The 18121-nt window shown below is 45.2% G+C and overlaps 1 protein-coding gene and 1 non-coding gene across 34 annotated transcripts in view; both read right to left on the bottom strand.

Annotated features, from left to right (window-relative positions):
- USP40 (ubiquitin specific peptidase 40) overlaps positions 1-18121 on the bottom strand; it is a 105798-nt gene that overhangs the window by 19482 nt on the left and 68195 nt on the right. For 18 of the 33 annotated variants that reach the window (XR_016231356.1, XR_016231360.1, XR_016231361.1 and 15 more), the window contains 7 exons: positions 13536-13572; positions 12654-12718; positions 9337-9411; positions 6801-6927; positions 4586-4680; positions 3182-3300; positions 2500-2565 (listed from right to left, as the gene is read on the bottom strand). Coding sequence is in view for 16 of the 33 variants with exons in the window: in XM_089328888.1 (XP_089185014.1) it covers positions 2500-2565; positions 3182-3300; positions 4586-4680; positions 6801-6927; positions 9337-9411; positions 12654-12718; positions 13536-13572 (584 nt within the window). In the remaining 17 variants the exon portion in view is untranslated. Of the gene's footprint in view, positions 1-1418; positions 1924-2499; positions 2566-3181; positions 3301-4450; positions 4491-4585; positions 4681-6800; positions 6928-9336; positions 9412-12653; positions 12719-13535; positions 13573-15272; positions 15700-18121 lie in introns of those variants that run through there. The other 15 variants (XR_011387049.2, XR_016231353.1, XR_016231354.1 and 12 more) reach the window with 4 other exon arrangements.
- Positions 8523-8626, bottom strand: LOC127487716 (U6 spliceosomal RNA). The gene has a single exon (XR_007914796.3). It is a non-coding gene; the product is annotated as a U6 spliceosomal RNA (small nuclear RNA).

Below are 18121 nucleotides of genomic sequence, written 5' to 3'. Positions count from 1 at the left end.
TTAAAAATGTCCAATAAATCTGAATAGACATGTTTATAAGGAAGACATCTACATGGCTGACACATGCATGAAAAACACCCTTAGCATCACTGAGTATCATTCAGTTAGAATGGCTATTAGCAAAAAGGTAACAAGGACTGAAGGCTGTGGAGGAAAGAGAACATCTGTATCCTGCTGGTGGGAACATCTGTGGAAACAGTCTGACCCAGAATCCTGAAGGATATGGAGTCAAGTGCTGAACTCCACGGTGCACTCCACGGTGACTGCAGCACTATTCACAACAGCTAAGAATGCAAACAGCTTAAGTGTCCATCAACCATCAGATAAAGAAAATGTCTCTCACACACACACACACACGCACACGCACACAGAATACCAATCAGCCACAAGAGGGTAAATCCTGATATCTGTGACAACATGGAGTTCATTGTGGTAAGGGCAATAAGCCAGTCAGGGAAATCAAGTGCTGCATAGTCTCACTCACATGTGGAGTCTACAAAAGTTGATCTTACAGAACCAGTGGCACAGTGGTTACCAGAAGCTAGGGAAAATAATGGGGGAAGAGATGGGAAAGGCTGAATAACAGGTATTGAGTTACAGCTCTCTAAGTCACAGTTAGACCTAAGTTGTAGTTAAAGTTGTAACTAAGTTACAGTCAGACAGGAGAAAGGGCTTCTGGTGTGGTGTTGTGCAGCAGAGTGGCTACATAAAAATGCTGTGTTTCCATAAATAGCTAGAAGAATTTTCAAGTGCTCACCCAGAACAGATATACACATTTGAGGAGACAGTTACATCACCCTATATTGAACACTGCACATGTATACAGGCATTGGGACATGACGGGGTACCCCACATAGATATGTAATTCTGACACATCAGGTAAAATGAAAATAAAAACCAGAGTACTGGATGGCAGAAAGGGGAAATGAAAACACCTCTTTTGTGGGTCGTGAGATGGCGACTGGCTGTCGGGCATCAGGCTTCAGTTATGTTGGCGTTTTCACCAGAAGACAAGGGGACGCAGAGGGGAGAGAACACGGGGGAATGTGGGCCTGCCTCCTTAGTACACAGTGAAGCGGAAGGGGTCTGTTGGAGACTGGACTCCTGGGAACCACACGGCCCTGTCCCCCCAGGGGCAGGGAAGGCCCTGCTGTCGGCACAGTGCAGAGGCCCTGAGCAGGAAAAGCAACTGTCCCAGGCTCAGACGCTGCAGCTGCCAAGGAGGGGACAGGAGGTGCGGTTCCTGAGCGAAGCCAGGTAGCTGGGGCTTGGCAAGGACAGAGGAGCCCATGGACGGCACCTGTCCAGGGAAGTGCATGGCTGTTCTTCCAAAGGGCACCGCTCACAACACATCTGACACAGGGTCTGTTCTGTGATACAAAGAGCTCCCACAAACTGCACCACGGTTTCTCCAAGACCCTGAGTTACAAATACATAAAATAATCTATTTGCCCACCCACAAAACACAAATGGCTTATAATCCTTTGAATAAGCGCCCAACTTTACCAGCGGTTCAAGCACTGGAGCAAATCAGAACAGGATAAAGGCTTTTCATTCATCTGTTTAGGAAACATCTGCGTGATGCAGTAAGCAGTGTCGATTTGAGAGTGAGGTGAGATTCTTATAAACTCTGCTCATGGCAACATAAATTGGTTAACTCATCTGGAAGAGATTCTAATTACTGAAGAGGTCAGACGTGTCCACACCATTTGATCCCAGAATTGCCCTCTAGCAAGCTACTCCCGGCAGGCAACGTGCACTGTGGATGCATCACTGCAGGAACACTGGGGTTTCGGGGGCTGGGACTGGTTCAGATGCTGTCTCACAGAATAGGCTGAGGGCAAGAATGGGACGCCATCACAGCAAGCAGAAGGCATCTGAAGTATTTGGTGATATTTACAAAAAATCTTATAAAGGATTTCCCTACAGTGAAAAAAGAACAGGATGGTTTGATTGTGGGTCATTTCAGGTGCTTCTTTCTCCAATAAATAATTATTGACTATGTCATAGGCACTATATTAGGAGTTGGGGATACAGAGTGAACAAATGAAGTACTTGCTCTCAGAAAATTTATATTCTAGAGTGGGAGACGGATAACAACTGCATAAGCACACAGACATCCTAGTATACAGCACATTCAGGACGAGACAGGATACAAGGGCAGCGTGTTAGGTGTGACTACAGATCCCTCTGACAACTGCTTCTCAAATGCACAGACGAGAGCTGTGGATGAGCACCTCCACCTCAGTGTGCGGTCTGTGTGTGCTTATCTGGACGTCACTGAAAAGTCAATTCTCCACCACCGTTTTTATGGGAGAATGAGCTCCACGTTCCAGACACCAGATACACAGACATATTTCTAGAATGCATGTTTTAAGTTGCTAGACTATTTAAGAAGTGAAAAAAAAACTATAGATTATGTTGTTTAATTTTTAGAGACCAACCACACACCATGACGAGGGATGTGTGTAACTTTGTATGTGCAGCAGAATGTCTTACCCCAGGTTCTCTTCTTTCTGAAGGGGCTCTAAGCAGACCTCAGTTCTCCGTCCTAGTTTATAGTCTCTGACAATGAGAGAAACAAAATGAGTGACAATTTTTTAAAACAATTTTTACCAATTTTAAGCTTTTTTCTCAAGTGCAGGGTTATTTTCTGAATACTATAATAGAACACTCCAGCTTCCAGGAAGGGTGAGAGCTAGAACACAGGCTGTGCCACTGTATTCAGACTCTACTTGGAAGCTCGACTCTGCCAGCCAAGGCTCAGCCTCTTGGGCCAGGTGCTTTTTGGGTGGGCATCACTACCGACACGAATGAAACCCTCAGGGCTGCTTGCAAGGGAACTAACAACTCCACGAAATGCCCCAGACATAGCCTTTCTGTTCAAGTCCAGGGCAGGACAAGCTGGCTCAAATCTTCCTTGAATGAGAAACAGCTTACTGCTATCATCTGTTGCAATCCAAATTCTGAGGATGTCAGTGTCCGGAGAACGCACAAAGCTCTATTCATACTTAATGTGGAAAACCAACATTGTCTCAGAGTTGAATCTTTAATTAAAAACCTCATCCAACTCACAAACTTAGAATGACCAGGAATGGGCTTTCTGTCATCATCTGACTCAAAAGACTGATTTCTCCAACAATTCGTGCAGAGCCTGCCGAGTGGCCAGTGGGAAACCTACTTGAGCCGCTGCTGGTTGGTTCGCAGAAGCCTGCCTGGGCGCTTACTCTCCACTGTCCAGGCTCTGAGGAAGGCTGGGGACGGAACAGCAAAGTCTGAGAGTGGGGGCAGGGCAATGGCCTGGAAAAAGAAACAGATGTGTCTCCAACAGGTTCCAGGGTACTCTCAAAACATACGTCTTTAGACACAGAAAGAACTACTACTCAATGAAATCTGAGGGAGAATGTATCTCAAAGTTACGATACAAGTCTATTTTTAAAAAGCGCAGGAATCTCTTTTACATAAAAATTAATCCTGAGTAATTCTTGTATTCTCCTCCACTGAAATGAACGTGAGAAAATGAGTGTTTTATTTCTAATCTGAGCCTCATCTTCTGCTGCAGTGTTTGCTTTGCCTGCAAAATAACTTTTGGTTTTGAAATGTTTCAAAATCTTTGGTTCCAATCAGTAAGGCTAAGCCGCTTGTTCTAATTCTGTAAATATCTTTAGATTGAAGCAGAGATAGCTGCCAATATTAAGCCATTTTGAACTTAAAACCAGTAATTTTGTATCTTTCAAACTAATACAAGGTAAAACATCTTTCTCCTTGTTCGCATGAGAATAAAGCCATTTGGTTTTTTTGAGGAAGTTTATTTCACACATCGGGACTCACAAATACCAAACATCAACAACTAACTGCTAGCCATATATAAATATAAATATATATATATATTTTATATGCCCCCATATTTCTTCCTTTAAGAAAACGAAGGATATTCATTCAGTACAGCAATAGCAAGATACTCCTTCACCATTTTGTGTTGTACGAGGGTGCTTCAGAGTTCATGGAAAAATGGGATTACAAGATGTTTATTTTGGAAGCATGCATGGCTTCTTCCTAACACACATTTTACATGGACTTTCTAAAGCCCCCTTGTACTTGCAGGTGCCCTCCCCCCTGCAGTCCCATGTCTAGTTATGTAGCACCCTAGCACAGAAGCTGATCACCTGACCTCAAGGAGAACTGGTAACAAAACTTCTAACAACATCTAACAAGTGGGTCACAATGGCACAAAAACAATGTGAGAAACGGAGTAAAGTGAATGCTTCACAAACGTCTCGAGAAAACATGTTTCCTTCGAAACTGAAACCGAGCGTGAGCCACAAGTCACTGAGGGGAGTCGGTCACAAGCGCGGCATGCCTGTCACGAGGGACCCGTGAGAGCCACGAGGGCAGCTGGCAGACAGCACAGGAGCCGGGCCACAGGCACGTGCTGCCTGCGGGTACTTACCACTGAACATGGCATGTAACAAATGCCATATCAGAACAGACTGCAGTCGAGGGAAAAGGAAATAGAAGAACACATTAATATCTCACTGGAAGGAGCCGTCTCACCACTAAGGCACGCTGCAGGGGGATGTCTGACCTGCGACTTGAGATCCGCCAACGTGGCGTCTTCTGAGATCTCTATGTCCCCCACGCAGAGGAGAGAAACTTCCACAGGCATGTTCCCAGGGGCACCTTCGAAAGGACAGAGCGGGATGACTGGAAGAACTTTAAGTAAATCTACTTTGTGCTTGTGAAATAGAGTGCCACGTTTTGATATTATTATAGTTTTTTTTTAAATAAAAATGTATTTATTTGAATGAGAGAGTTAGAGAGAGAGAGAGAGAGACAGGGAGGCTGTCCATCTGCTGGTTCACTCCTCAAGTGGTGGCAATGACCAGGGCGGAGCCAGGCTGAAGCCAGGACTTCTATCCAGGTCTCTCATGTGGGTGGGAGGGGCCCAAGCACTTGTGCCATCTTCTGCTGCTTTTCCCAGGCCACAGCAGGGAGCTGGGTCGCAAGTGGGACAGCTAGAATTTGGATCTGTGCGCATAGGGGATGCTGGTGCCACAGTGGCAGGCCCCTGATGCTGCATCCCACACGGGCACCGGTTTGAGTCCCGGCTGCTCTGCTTCCAACCAGCTCCTTGCTGACGTGCAAGGGCAAGCAGCAGAGGATGGCCCAAGTCCTTGGAGGAGACCCAGAGGAGGCTCCTGGCTCAGGTCCGGCAGTTGCAGCTATTTGGGGAGTGATCCAGCAGATGGAAAACCTCTTTCTCTCTACCTCTCTAACTCTTTCAAAAAATAAAGAAAGAAAGATTTTGACTAGTTACACTAATTCCATTACTGAGGCTTAAATGATAAAAAGAAATGGCTGGCGCCGTGGGGCAGTGGGTTAATCCTCCGCCTGCGATGCCGGCATCCCATATGGGTGCCAGTTCTAGTCCTGGCTGTTCCTCTTCCAATCCAGCTCTCTGCTATGGCCTGGGAAAGCAGTGGAAGATGGCCCAAGTCTTTGGGCCCCTGCACCCGCGTAGGAGACTGGAAGAAGCTCCTGGCTTTGGATCGGCATAGCACTGGCCTTTGTAGCCATTTGGGGAGTGAACCAATAGAAGGAAGACCTTTCTCTCTGTCTCTTCCTCTCACTGTAACTCTACCTCTCAAATAAATAAATAAAAGAAATCTAACTATAATACTTCAAGGTACTATAAAAGCTGAATAATTATGTAAAGCAGGATAAAAAGAAAAACATACACAATGAGCTGGTCCTACTATAAACATATTCTGTATCTACAGCAACAAAAAAAAGAATGTGCTTTCTTTTTTCTTGGTCTCCCACATGGGTGGCAGGGGCCCAAGGACTTGGCCCATCTTCCACTGCCTTCCCAGGCACATTAGCAGGACGTTGGATCACAAGTGGAGCAGCTGGGACTTGAACTGGTGCTCTGATATGGGATGCTAGAGTTGCAGGCATCACTTACCCTCCCTTCTGCACCACAACACTGGCCTGCCTCTCTCTGTCTCTGTCTCTCTCTCTCTCAGAAGCTGAGCAACCACAATAGCACCCCAAGATGGGGTGCAGGCACTCTGTCAATATTTCTTCTCAGAAGTCAGTGAGATTCCGCAGATGCCCTGGAAGCAGCTCCTGGAGGCTCTGCGAAAGACAACACTCCCAGGAGGCTGGCAGGATGCAGACTCCAGCCCGGGTTTCTGTCCCACGGACTGCAGTGAGGTCACTGGGAGTAGCTGAAGCTTCCATTTCCTGTCACATATAGCAGGGCTTCCATTGTCCTGAGGACCTTGAGAAATGATACATACAGATCTTTGGAAAGTTAACATATTGATATGATATTTAAGATTAACAGAAAGAGTGGAAACATATACAGTGCCTTCCAGAGCTTATGAAAAAACAGGATGGTGTTGAGGCAGGTGTTGTGGTACAGCAGGTTAAATGTGCTTGGGATCCCCACATCCCATACTGGCTCCAGTCCTGGCTACTCTGCTTATGTGCACCCAGGAGGCACCCTGATGACTCAAGTGCCTGGGTCCCTGCCATCCATGTGGGAGACCTTCATGGAGTTCTAGGCTTCTGGCTTCAGCCTGGGCCAGCCCCAGCTGTTGCCAGCAGTTGAGGAGAAAATCGCTGATAGAAGCTCTCTCTCCTACCCTTTTTCTCTGTCATTTTACCTTTCAAATAAGTAAATAGGTAAAAACTTAAAAACAAAATAGGATGGTGTGATTTACATGGGATGACTTCTGACTCCTGACCTTACTTTTCACGCCACACTAGCTGCTGTAACTTCACTCTGTCCTCACCTTGGGTGGAAGCAGCTCCCCAGCCCCCACCTCGAGAAGGGGCACAACTGGAATCGTTTTGATGACTCTTCCACTGTTCTGAGGGCTCCCACAGCTGGTACCACCAGATTGGCACCTTCAAGAATCCCTGAAGAATGGAGCATGAAAAAAAAATCATCTTTTGAGAGGCAGAGAGGTGGCTGGGGGAAAGGGGTGTGGGGAGGGAGGGAGATGGAGAGGGAAAGAGAGAGAGATGGACAGAGACACACAGAGGGGTCCTTTCTGCTGGTTCACTCCCCCAAAGCCCAAAATGGCTGGGGCTGGGTAGCAGGAACCCAATTGCTTGAGCCATGACCTGCTTCCTCCAAGGGTGTACATTAGCAGGCTGCTGGAATTTGGAGTGCATTGAACCTAGGCACTCTGGTTTGGTACATGGGCATCTCAACTGCTAAGACAAACACCTTACCCCACAATTACGTTTTTTAAGATTTATTTACTTATTTGAAAAGCTGAGTGACAGATAAAGATAGAGAGATTGAGAGTTAGAGCTATCTTCCATCTGTTGGTTCACTCCCCAAATGGCTATAATGGCCAGGGCTGGGTCAGGCTAAAGACACGAGCCCAGAACTCCATCTTGGTCTCCCACATTGGTGGCAGGGGCCTACGTACCTGGGCCATCCTCTTCTGCCTTCCCAGGTACATTAGCAGGAAGCTGGGTCAGAAGTGGAGCAGCGAGGCTGGTGCTGTGTTGCAGTGGACTAATCCTCTGTTGGCATCCCATTAGGGCGCTGGTTCTAGTCCCGGCTGCTCCTCTTCTGATCCAGCTCTCTGCTGTGGCCTGGGAAAGCAGTGGAAGATGGCCCAAGTCCTTGGGCCCTGCACCCATGTGGGAGACCCGGAAGAGGCTCCTGGCTTTGGATCAGTGTAGCTCTGGCCATTGCTGCCAATTGGGGTGTGAACCAGAGAATGGAAGATCCTTCTCTCTGTTTCTCCTTCTCTCTCTGTGTAACTCTGCCTTTCAAATAAATAAATATTTTTTTTTAAAAAAAGATGAGAATTAAAAAAAAATGGGTGAACTTGAGTTCTCCTAATTGGTGGCAGGAATAAAAAGTGCTACAAGGGACAGGTGCTGTGGCGCAGTGTGTTAAAGGCCCGGCCTGTAGTGCTGGTATCCCATATGGGTGCCAGTTCGAGCTCCAGCCGCTCCACTTCTAGTTCAGCTCTCTGCTATGGCCTGGAAAAGCAGTGGAAGATAGCCCAGGTCCTTGGGCCCCTGAACCCACATGAGAGACCAAGAAGAAGCTCCTGGCTCCGGATCAGCTCAGCATTGGCCAGTGCAGCCATTTGGGAAGTGAACCAGCGGATGGAAAATCCCCCAACCCCCATCCCCCCTCTTTACCTCTCTAACTCTTTCAAGTAAAATAAATTTTTTTTTTTTTTTAAAAAAAGTGCTACAAAGTCTTTGGAGAGTGATTTGGCCATAACCACCACCGTGTAAAATGCCCAAGTTCTATTCAGTGGTCTACTTGCCAACAGCAGTGCACACACAGAAAGCCCCATCTGCAGGCATACAGACCAACCTCCACGCCTCTTACTTTTTTTTTTTTTTTTAACAGAGAATAAAAGCAAGATTTATTTAAGTCTGAGACCTTCTTCAGGGCTCCAAGAGAGGCAAATCTGAGAGGCTGGTGGTAGTGGGGCTTCTAAGCACAGTTTTGGGGGGAAAAAAAGGACAATCAGCTAAAAAATATGGAACGCTTCACAAATCTGCATGTCATCCTTGTGCAGGGGCCATGCTGATCTCTGCATCGTTCCAATTTCAGCACAGATGCGGCTGAAGCGCGCACTAGGTGCCACTGCAGAAAGCTGCTTACACATGGAGGCCATAAATTTTGACTGAGTAATTCTGGTTATAGGACTCCATCCCGTAGACACACTCAGATACATGCAACATGGCACATATACATGTACTTCCACACACTGGAATATTACGTGCTCACTAAATAGAATGCAATAGTTTACATGTATACATTATATACATCATACATACATTATATACCTGGAAATAAAATACATCATATATACATCATATACCTGGAAATAAAATAATCATGAAAACAGCTAGGTATACAATACAATGTCAGAATAGGGCATGCAAAAGAATTAAATCAATACATTAATAAATAACAGGAATTGGGCTGGGTTGAACTGTCACTGGCAACACCAACATCCCACATGGGAGCAAATGTTCCAGCCCGGCTACTCTGCTTTCCATCCAGCTCTCTGCTAATACACCTGGGAAAGCAGAGAAAGATGACTGTTTTTGGATTTTCTGATCAGGTTAAATATTAACTATAAAAAGCAGGAAATAAAATTTTATTTAAAAATAAAGAAGAAAAAATAGCTGATTGGTAGGATCTGGGGAAAGGTCTCCATTTTTTTTCTTTTATTACTGTCTAAATATTCCTATTTTCCCATAATGAGACTATATTATCTACGTAATCAAAAAACAATTACTGTAACTTACAAACTGTGCATTCAGAAGCAAAAATCTTACCGGAGGGGGAAGTTTTCCTTCAACTAAAAGCAAAGTATCTCCAGAACATATCATAAGCTCTTTCAGTGTTGCATCCTGGGAACACAGAAATTCTTTTGTCACTTATGACTTCCGAAAGGAACAAACAGACCAGGGGATCTTTTTTAACCCCATACCTCTGTCAGCTTTTGAAGAAATAAATAATAAAGCACATATTGAAGATACAAGAAATAAGCTATGGCTACACAGTAAGTACCGGATAGTGTATTTACATTGTGGGGTATAAACTTTAAGTATACTAAAAGCTTCAAGGAAAAGGAGATGGATGAGCTGAGAAATGACAAGAGATTGATTTACGAAAATAGAAATCTTAGTTAAGCCTAAAAAGATGGGTTGGATTTGCAAAGCTGGATGAACTCAGACAAGAGAAGGAAATTCTCATAAAAGAACATGGGCAATGTCGAGGCTGACACTAAGCATGGCTTTTTCTGGTAAGATGCTGAGAGACTAGAATCACAGTGGGAGGCACAGGTGCAGAGAGAAGAGGCACAGCGGGAAGCACAAGTACTGAGAGAGGAGGCACAGAGGAGGCACAGGTGCAGAGACAGGAGTCACAGCGGGAGGTACAGGTGCAGAGAGACTAGAGTCACAGTGGAAGCACAGGTGCAGAGAGAGGAGGCACAGCGGGAGGTACAGGTGCAGAGAGACTAGAGTCACAGTGGAAGCACAGGTGCAGAGAGAGCGGAGGCACAGCAGGAGGCACAGGTGCAGAGACTAGAGTCACAGTGGAAGGCACAGGTGCAGAGAGACTAGAGTCACAGCAGGAGGCACAGGTGCAGAGAGACTAGAGTCACAGTGGAAGGCACAGGTGCAGAGAGACTAGAGTCACAGCAGGAGGCACAGGTGCAGAGAGAGGAGGCACGGCAGGAGGCACAGGTAGAGAAGTAACAGAAAATGCACCAGGCAGGATGGCACTAATTGAAGGGATGTGGAATAAAGGAGCCACTTGAGATCCCTGAGCTTTTTTCAAAGATTAGTCTGGCTGCTGCAAGCAGGACACACTGAAGAGAGGAACGCCTGAGCCCAGGAAGTCACTGAAGTAATCTGGTGAGACGCAAGAGATGGCTTGTGAACCAGGAGGCCAGCAATGGGAACGGTCAGGGAACACGCGGAAAAGCTCTGGAAGGCTGAGACTAAGATGAAGAATGGAAAACAATCAGGATAAGCCATATTTCAGATGAAAAGATAGGGGGCGTGTGAGAGAGACGGTCAATCTGGAAAGAGAAGCCAGTGTTGAGGGTAAACAGTTTGCTTTCTAATGAACTGTTTGATATCAATGTGGGAATTAATAGAGGAGAAAATGCTGAAGAAATCTCTCCTTCTGACATCTAAATTGTATGTCCTGAGATGCTTTGAGGTTCACTTCTTACTCTGAGCAGTCTAACTCCTGGCCAAGACTCCCGAGGAGCCTCTCTCTGATGGCAAGAGCGTTCCCAGGGAGCTCCAGCACATGAGTACACCAATGATGTTCAATGCGCCGCTCATTACCAAACAGAAATCAAGGAGGTAAAGTCTGCAAAAAGGGGGAGCTGAGCACACTTGGAAGTTTCCTCACAAGGCTTCATTTTCGGCCTACTTCCAAGGTCATGCTTTGGACTGGGACGCTTGATGTCATCTGGACCAACAATAAGAAGAGTCAGCAGATTCAAACTATCCTGTGATGAAACGGTTCCTAAAGCTACTCCTTAGTTCCAGCTGTGCACTCAGCGGGAGGCAGCGCCCCCAGCTCCAGCGTGCCCAGCTCCCCAGCTGGCTCCAGCCACACCCGACCCAGCTCCCTACATGGCCCAAGGTCCAGCACCAGTACCGCACCAGGGGCGTGCTGTCCGGGAAGGGGCGCTGCCAGGGAAGGGGGCGCTACCGCCAGCTCCCTCAAGGGCCCTGGGCACCCTCCGGCAGGACCGAGCTGAGTGGCGAGAGTCGCTGCAGAAGCAAGAAGCTCTCCGTCAGGTGGACTCCTCAGAGGATGAGGCCGACGAGGGGCCTGAGGACAGCCAGGGAAGACACGAGCCCGGCTCAGCACCTAACCCGGAAGCGGGCCAGAACCCACCCCTCAGAGGAGCAAGACAGGGTGGGGAAGAGGACTCCTGCCTGCCCAGGGGCCAGGGGCCAGCGGTCCCAGGCCTGCTGACAGGGGTCGTGCTGTGTTCTCCCAGAATAGAAGGGCCCATTGTTGCCCAGAGGAAGCTTGGGAGCCCACAAGCCCTTGAGGAGGCCAGCAGGCCTTCCTAGCAGCCCCGGCCTGGGGGTCTGGACCCACCCCCCACCCCCTGAAGACTGCTGGAAGGCCCACAGCCAGGCACTGTCAGCACTTTGTCCCAGCTCCTCAGAACTCAGACCCGCCAGTCACTCTGCTGCCGCCTGCACCTCTGCGAGCCCAGACAGGCGGCCCTGGAAATGCCTCACCAAGGGCCCAGGCGAGGCGTCCCCCAGCAGAGAGGCCCCCGGGGCAGCTGGGCTGGGCAGCTGGCGGGATTTGGAACCACAGCTCCAGCCCACGTGAGGACCTGTCGCTCAAGCAGGCGGTGAAGTCCCAGCCACCTGCTGACCCTGGCCTGGCCCGTCCACCCTGCGAGGCCCCCAGCCAGAGCTGGCTCTGGGAGCCTGTGTGTGTACAAGGAGAGAAAGAGGAGCCATCGCTGAGCATCACTAAAGTGCCTGATGCCTCAGGTGACAGGAGGCAGGAGGCCCCGTGCAGAAGCTGCCCCGCCACTCAAGAGACTGGCCTCAGCGTGCTCTGGGGAAGCAGGGAGCCAGGGGCCATCCAAAGCATCAGGACTTGGCACCAGACGCGCTTTTAAAGCAGACATAGCACTGTTTGCCATTTCTTGCACTCAGACTTGTATAATACACGCTCCTGGAAACCGAGTTTGGCTGCAACCAGAGCTTGGACCACAGCCCAAGAGGCTGGTTGTAAGATGAATGCTGCCGCTGTTGACTTTCAGAGGACTCTGAGATTACAGCACTCAGGGCTGAGAATTCAAAGTATGTCTTAGATTCTTTCTTCAGTTCATTTGTTCTTCTAATGAACTACTGCTGCAAGGGACATGCACTCTCTTCAAAAAGGGACTTATCACAGATAGCAGGGATATTCTCATGTAGCTCAAACTCCCTCTATCAAAATAATACAACAATAAAAAAGTGAAAATAGATTCATTTATAGATCTCTGTAGCCTAGAAAAGTTAAACTTTCTTTCGAATTTATTCACCTGAGTAGGGTAGGTATCTTGTATGCAAATAAAAAATAATAATAATCAAATGTATAGAAATAATCTTACTTCTGCACATAAAGGCTCCCCGGCTTCATAGCACCAATCCATTTTTCGTAAATGCCATGTTTCTCCTGTGAAGCAATCAAAATCAGGATAAAAAATCAGAATATGTCTTCAGAGTTTGAAAGGAATGACTGCTGGGTAAGTGAATTTCAAATAGGGTTTGGTCTGCTGACAACTGTCAATTTTTTAAGTAACTAACTACGTCTTCCAGAGCATCGGATTAATTTCTACTCTTTCATCAAGACCTGTATACTAGGGAATAAAATGACACGTATAGGGCAGGAGTTGAGACACAGCTAAGAGCTTACAACCCACATCAGAGTCTGGTTCCAACTCTAAGCTCTCGCTGCTGATGCTAACCTATCACCTAGCAGTGATAACTCAAGCCCTTGAATTCCTGTCACCCATACGGGAGACCTGGATTGAGCTTCTGGCTCCGTGGCCATAGCAGGCACATGGGGAGTACATAAATGGATGACAGCTTTTTCTCTTCTTCAAATAAACAAATGAAAATAATTGCTACTGTTATACAATATTTACTTTGTAACTTTATAATTTACATATACACAGAAACATATACATTTATGTACATATATAAGGATACTTCAAAAATTCATGGAAAATGAAATTGGAAGATAAGGTTTTTTCAGTGTATTTTCTTGAGGTCTATGCACAGTTTTTACCATACACATTTTCCACATACTTTTTCATCACGCTACTCAGAAAGGTGCAGTTCAAAACGTGAACTACTTCTGGAATTTTTCATTTAATATTTTTAAACTGAGGACAACTGAAACTGCAGAGTGAAGCCACAACAAAGGAACACTACTGTAATTTATTTTAACTAAACGATGTCAGACTATATCATCCTGGGAAATAACTTACCCGGTAGACCAGATTTCTCTAGCATTAATTTTAAACACTGCAAAAAAAAAAAAAAAAAGTATGTCTACATTAGTTTCTATTTTTTATTTATGGTACTAGGAAAACACCATTTTTAGACTCTGGACCTATTTATGCCTGATCATATTTAATAGTTCTTAAAGAGATAAAGATAAACAGAATTAGTAAGATAATATACTAGTTGGATTTGCTTCTGAAGAGGGAGGTGGAGCCAGTTCAGGAGGGGGAAGGCCAAGCTTCTGGTATCTGCAACCAGGACTTATTCAAAGTCTCAGTTACCAACTTCCAGATCTGAACGACTTCCTTCCTGTGAGGACTAACAGTGTACATCTGACTAGATATGATTAATTATGCTGATTTCATACATACACATAAATTATGAATCCTATGAGAAGAAATTAGCCTTTATTTAGCAGTTGTGAAATGCAACTAATCATACATAAACTCACAGGAAAGAACTAGACAAGCTGTGGTCTTGTGACACAATGCAAAAACAAGACATTAACAAAAGTTCAAATGAAGCCAAAAGAGTAATTTAAACTCCAAACTTCTTGAGAAAAAAACATTACTAAATAAATTTTGGGTAACAGAATAAATAAAATTTGATTTATACTACACTAGAGCAAAAATAAGGATAGTCATTGCTGTGATCAAAATAGTTATCAACAAGCGAACATTCAAGAAAACCAAGAAATGTCTTAAAGTACTCTAAAGAATAGATTTATATGTATTACATGTATTAGTTTTTAAAATATTTTAAGTGAAATTTAAGGTCTAGTACAATATATACAGTGTGATCCCATTTATGATTTAAAAGAAACCACATACACAAATCAAGTTCTTTTCTATATGAACACATGAGTATCCTTTAACATGTTCATGCAAAACAGAATTAAAAGATAAGCTTATTGGGCCGGCGCCGTGGCTCACTAGGCTAATCCTCCGCCCAGCGGCGCTGGCATACCGGGTTCTAGTCCCGGTTGGGGCACCGGATTCTGTCCCGGTTGCCCCTCTTCCAGGCCAGCTCTCTGCTGTGGCCAGGGAGTGCAGTGGAGGATGGCCCAGGTGCTTGGGCCCTGCACCCCATGGGAGACCAGGAAAAGCACCTGGCTCCTGGCTCCTGCCATTGGATCAGCGCGGTGCGCCGGCCGCAGCGCGCTGGCCGCGGCGGCCATTGGAGGGTGAACCAACGGCAAAGGAAGACCTTTCTCTCTGTCTCTCTCTCTCACTGTCCACTCTGCCTGTCAAAAAAAAAAAAAAAAAAGATAAGCTTATTTTGTTGCAAAGAAACTTTGAAATCCATAGCATTTCATAATATGTATTTTTCATGAACTTTTTGAAGACCCCTCATATACATGGATTTTAATTCTTTTTTTCTTTTTCTTCTTCTTCTTTTTTTTTTTTGGTGCCAAATAAACCTATCTTTTAATTCCATTTGTTCATGACCGTTTTGAAGTGCTCTTTCCCACAGCTGGCTCTTGCACAGCAGAGGTCTGTCCTGATGTGGACAGGACAATGCTATTCAGTGACAACAGTGACTTCTAGAGAAGGGACTAGAGAAGGTCCTGTAATGACCAAGCACATTTTTTTTTAACTCCTGTAAAGTTTTAAAAGTGAGAATAAATCTTTCATTTACTTGTATGGTTAAAAATAAAATTACACAAGACTTTAAAATATAGTCATAGATTGTTCAGAAAAAGATATGAGGAATGGGACCAAAGCTGTATTCAAAGAAACTTGCAATCTTAAAGGCTCTCATTATTAAAGAAAAATAAACAAAGGAGCATGCAACTTAATCGTGTTGTGGGCATAGAAAACAGCCAGTGTAGAGGTTGTCTTTGAGGATCAGCAAAGAGGCAGTGTGGCTGGAGTAAAAGAATGAGTGACGGGGGTAGCAGTCTGAAACCAAACCCAAAACCAAGCAAGGCCCGTCAAGGATTTGGCTGTCAACTTTGAGTGAGATGAGACAACACAGGAGGGCTGCTGAGTATAGGAGTGACCAATTTCACATGTTAAAGAATCATCAACGGCTTTGTAACAACTGGTGCTGTGGCAGCAGGTGAAGCAGAGACGTGGGCATCCCATTATCAGAGCAACAGTTCAAGCAGTGGCTGTTCTGCTTCTGATCCAGCTCTTGCTAATGTGCCTGCAAAGGCAGAGGGAAGACGGCTCAGGGGCTTTGGGCCCTGCCACCCATGTGGGACAGCCACATGGAGTTGGAATTGCTGGTTCGTGGCTTCTGCTTGGCCTAGCCCTGGACATAGTGGTCATCTGGGGAGTGAACCAGCAGTTCTCTCTCTTAACTTGTCTTTCAAATAAATAAATAAATCTTAAAAAATAAAGTGGACACCCTGGAAGCAAGAAGATCAGTTAGGAAGCTGCTGGAATCATGTGATAGGGTTCTAGCACTGGAGGAATGAGATGCGGTCAGGTCTTAGGGACATTTTGACACCAGAATCAAAAGGATTTCCTGAAGATCTGAATGTGAACTAAAAAGAACCAAGGATGACTTCAAGGTTTTTGGTCTGAGCAAGTCCAAAAATAGAGCTGAAGAAGAGAAAAATGTGAGTGGAGAATGTTTCAGGGACAAGATTAGGCAGTCTGCTATGGATGTGTTAATACTTTGGGATGTTATCAGATAACCAAATGGCAGCTAAATGATAAAGTTGGAGTTTTAGTACAAGGTCCAGTCTAAGAACGGGGGAGGCCGTTGGGGCAAAAAACCTGAAAGAGCCATGGTGTTCTGGAAGCCGACTGACAAGGGGTCTAGAGAATGGAGAGTCATCACCGGTGATGAGGCTGCTGCCAGAGCGAGGAGGAAGTGGGTACTCTTTGAACCAGCTACTTAGAGGCCACTGATTACCCTGATCAGTCGCAACGGGTTCAAGAAAGTAGAGGAGGGATCTATGTCTGTCTGTCTGTCTTCTGAAAAGTTTTGTGGTTTCTTTGAAACTAAAAAACACTTAAGTTAAAAAGTCAATGAAAAACTGGGAGAATATTTACAGCATGTAACAAAAGATAAAAAATGTTTACTTAAAAAAACATCTTATGGAAAATATCAAATACATGCAGGGAATAGTAAAATAATCCCCAATTAACCATTAACAGTCTCAATGATGGCCATGGCCAGTGTTGCTTGTCAGTATTCCCATCCTTTCCCCAAATTCTTGTGAAGCAAATGCCAGGTTTATCATTTCTTTTTTTTTAAAGATTGATTTATTTATTTGAAAGGCAGAGTTGTAGACGGGAGACACATTTTCGTCCATCCACTGGTTCACTCCCCACTTGGCCGCAACAGAGGGACTGGGCCAGGCTGAAGCCAGGAGCCTGGAACTCCATCCAGGTCTCCCACATGGGTGCATTTCCCAGGCACATTAGCAGGGAGCTGGATCAAGAGTGGAGCAGCTGGGACTTGAACCAGCACTCATTTGTGATGCTTAACCTGTTGCACCACAATGCCAGTCCCAAGGTGCATCCTTTCATTTCTAAATACTTGGTATATAGATCTCTAAAAAGATAGGGATTCTTTAAAAACAAAACAAAACAAAACAAAACAAAACAAAAAAAAACCTCTAGCATGATTATGACACTGAAACAATTAAGAATTCCTTAATATCATTCAAGACCCAGTCACGTTCAAATCTCTCCTCTTCCGTTATCCCTACCTGAAGTTCTTTTGGCTTGACTCAAGGTCCAAACAAAGTCCACGCTCTGCAATTGGACGCTGCTGCTCTTATGCCTCTTTTAACCCGGCTCCTGTGACTTATTTGTTGAAGAAATTTTCCAATCTGGGTTTAGCTGACTGTAGACCTGTGGTGCAGTTAACATATTCCTATGTTCCCTGTATTTCTCATAAACTGGGAGGTAGATCTATGGGCTCCATCAGACTCAGGTATAGTTTTTGTTTCTTGTAAGAAGGGCACTAGTATTGTTCTGAATTTCTAGAGGATGTGAGCACTGCTGTTGCTGGATCCTCAATTTTGAGGATCATTGCCTACATGCATTAATTTATTAAGCACTGAGAAATTATGATATTTAAAGTTTTTTTCTTCATTTTTTAGCTGGAACAGGTCTATGAAGAAAAACTTTTCATTATCTACTTAGTTATCCTGAGGCATTTTTTGCAGAAAACCAAAAAACAAAACAGGATAAATATTTGACTTTTCCTCCCTGTATAGTTGTCTGATGCACTATTGGTAACCAATGAATATTTTCTTTCATGAATATTATGAACTCACTGATTTTATGAATGTTATATGGGATGGGGAAATTTAATTTTTTTCTTTTATTCATTTATGTGCATTCCCCATTTCAATAATTTTTTACAAGGCTTTATTTATTTGAAAGGCAGAGTTACACAGGGAGAGGCAGAGAGAGAGATCTTCCAACAGCTAGTTCACTCCCCAAATGGCTGTGACGGCCAGTTGGGGCTGGGCCAGGCTAAAGCGTGGGGCCTGGAACTCCATCTAGGTCTCCCATGTGGGTGGAAGGGACCCAAGTGCTTGGGCCATCTTCTGCTGCTTTCTCAGGCACATTAGCAGGGAGCTGGATCAGAAGTGGCGCAGTGG

Source organism: Oryctolagus cuniculus, chromosome 3 (assembly GCF_051225735.1).
Source record: "Oryctolagus cuniculus isolate XC-2025 breed Fujian yellow rabbit chromosome 3, ASM5122573v1, whole genome shotgun sequence".
Lineage (NCBI taxonomy): Eukaryota > Metazoa > Chordata > Mammalia > Lagomorpha > Leporidae > Oryctolagus > Oryctolagus cuniculus.
The sequence above is the reverse complement of the archived record's forward strand: the minus strand, read 5'-3'. Positions and strand labels throughout refer to the sequence as shown.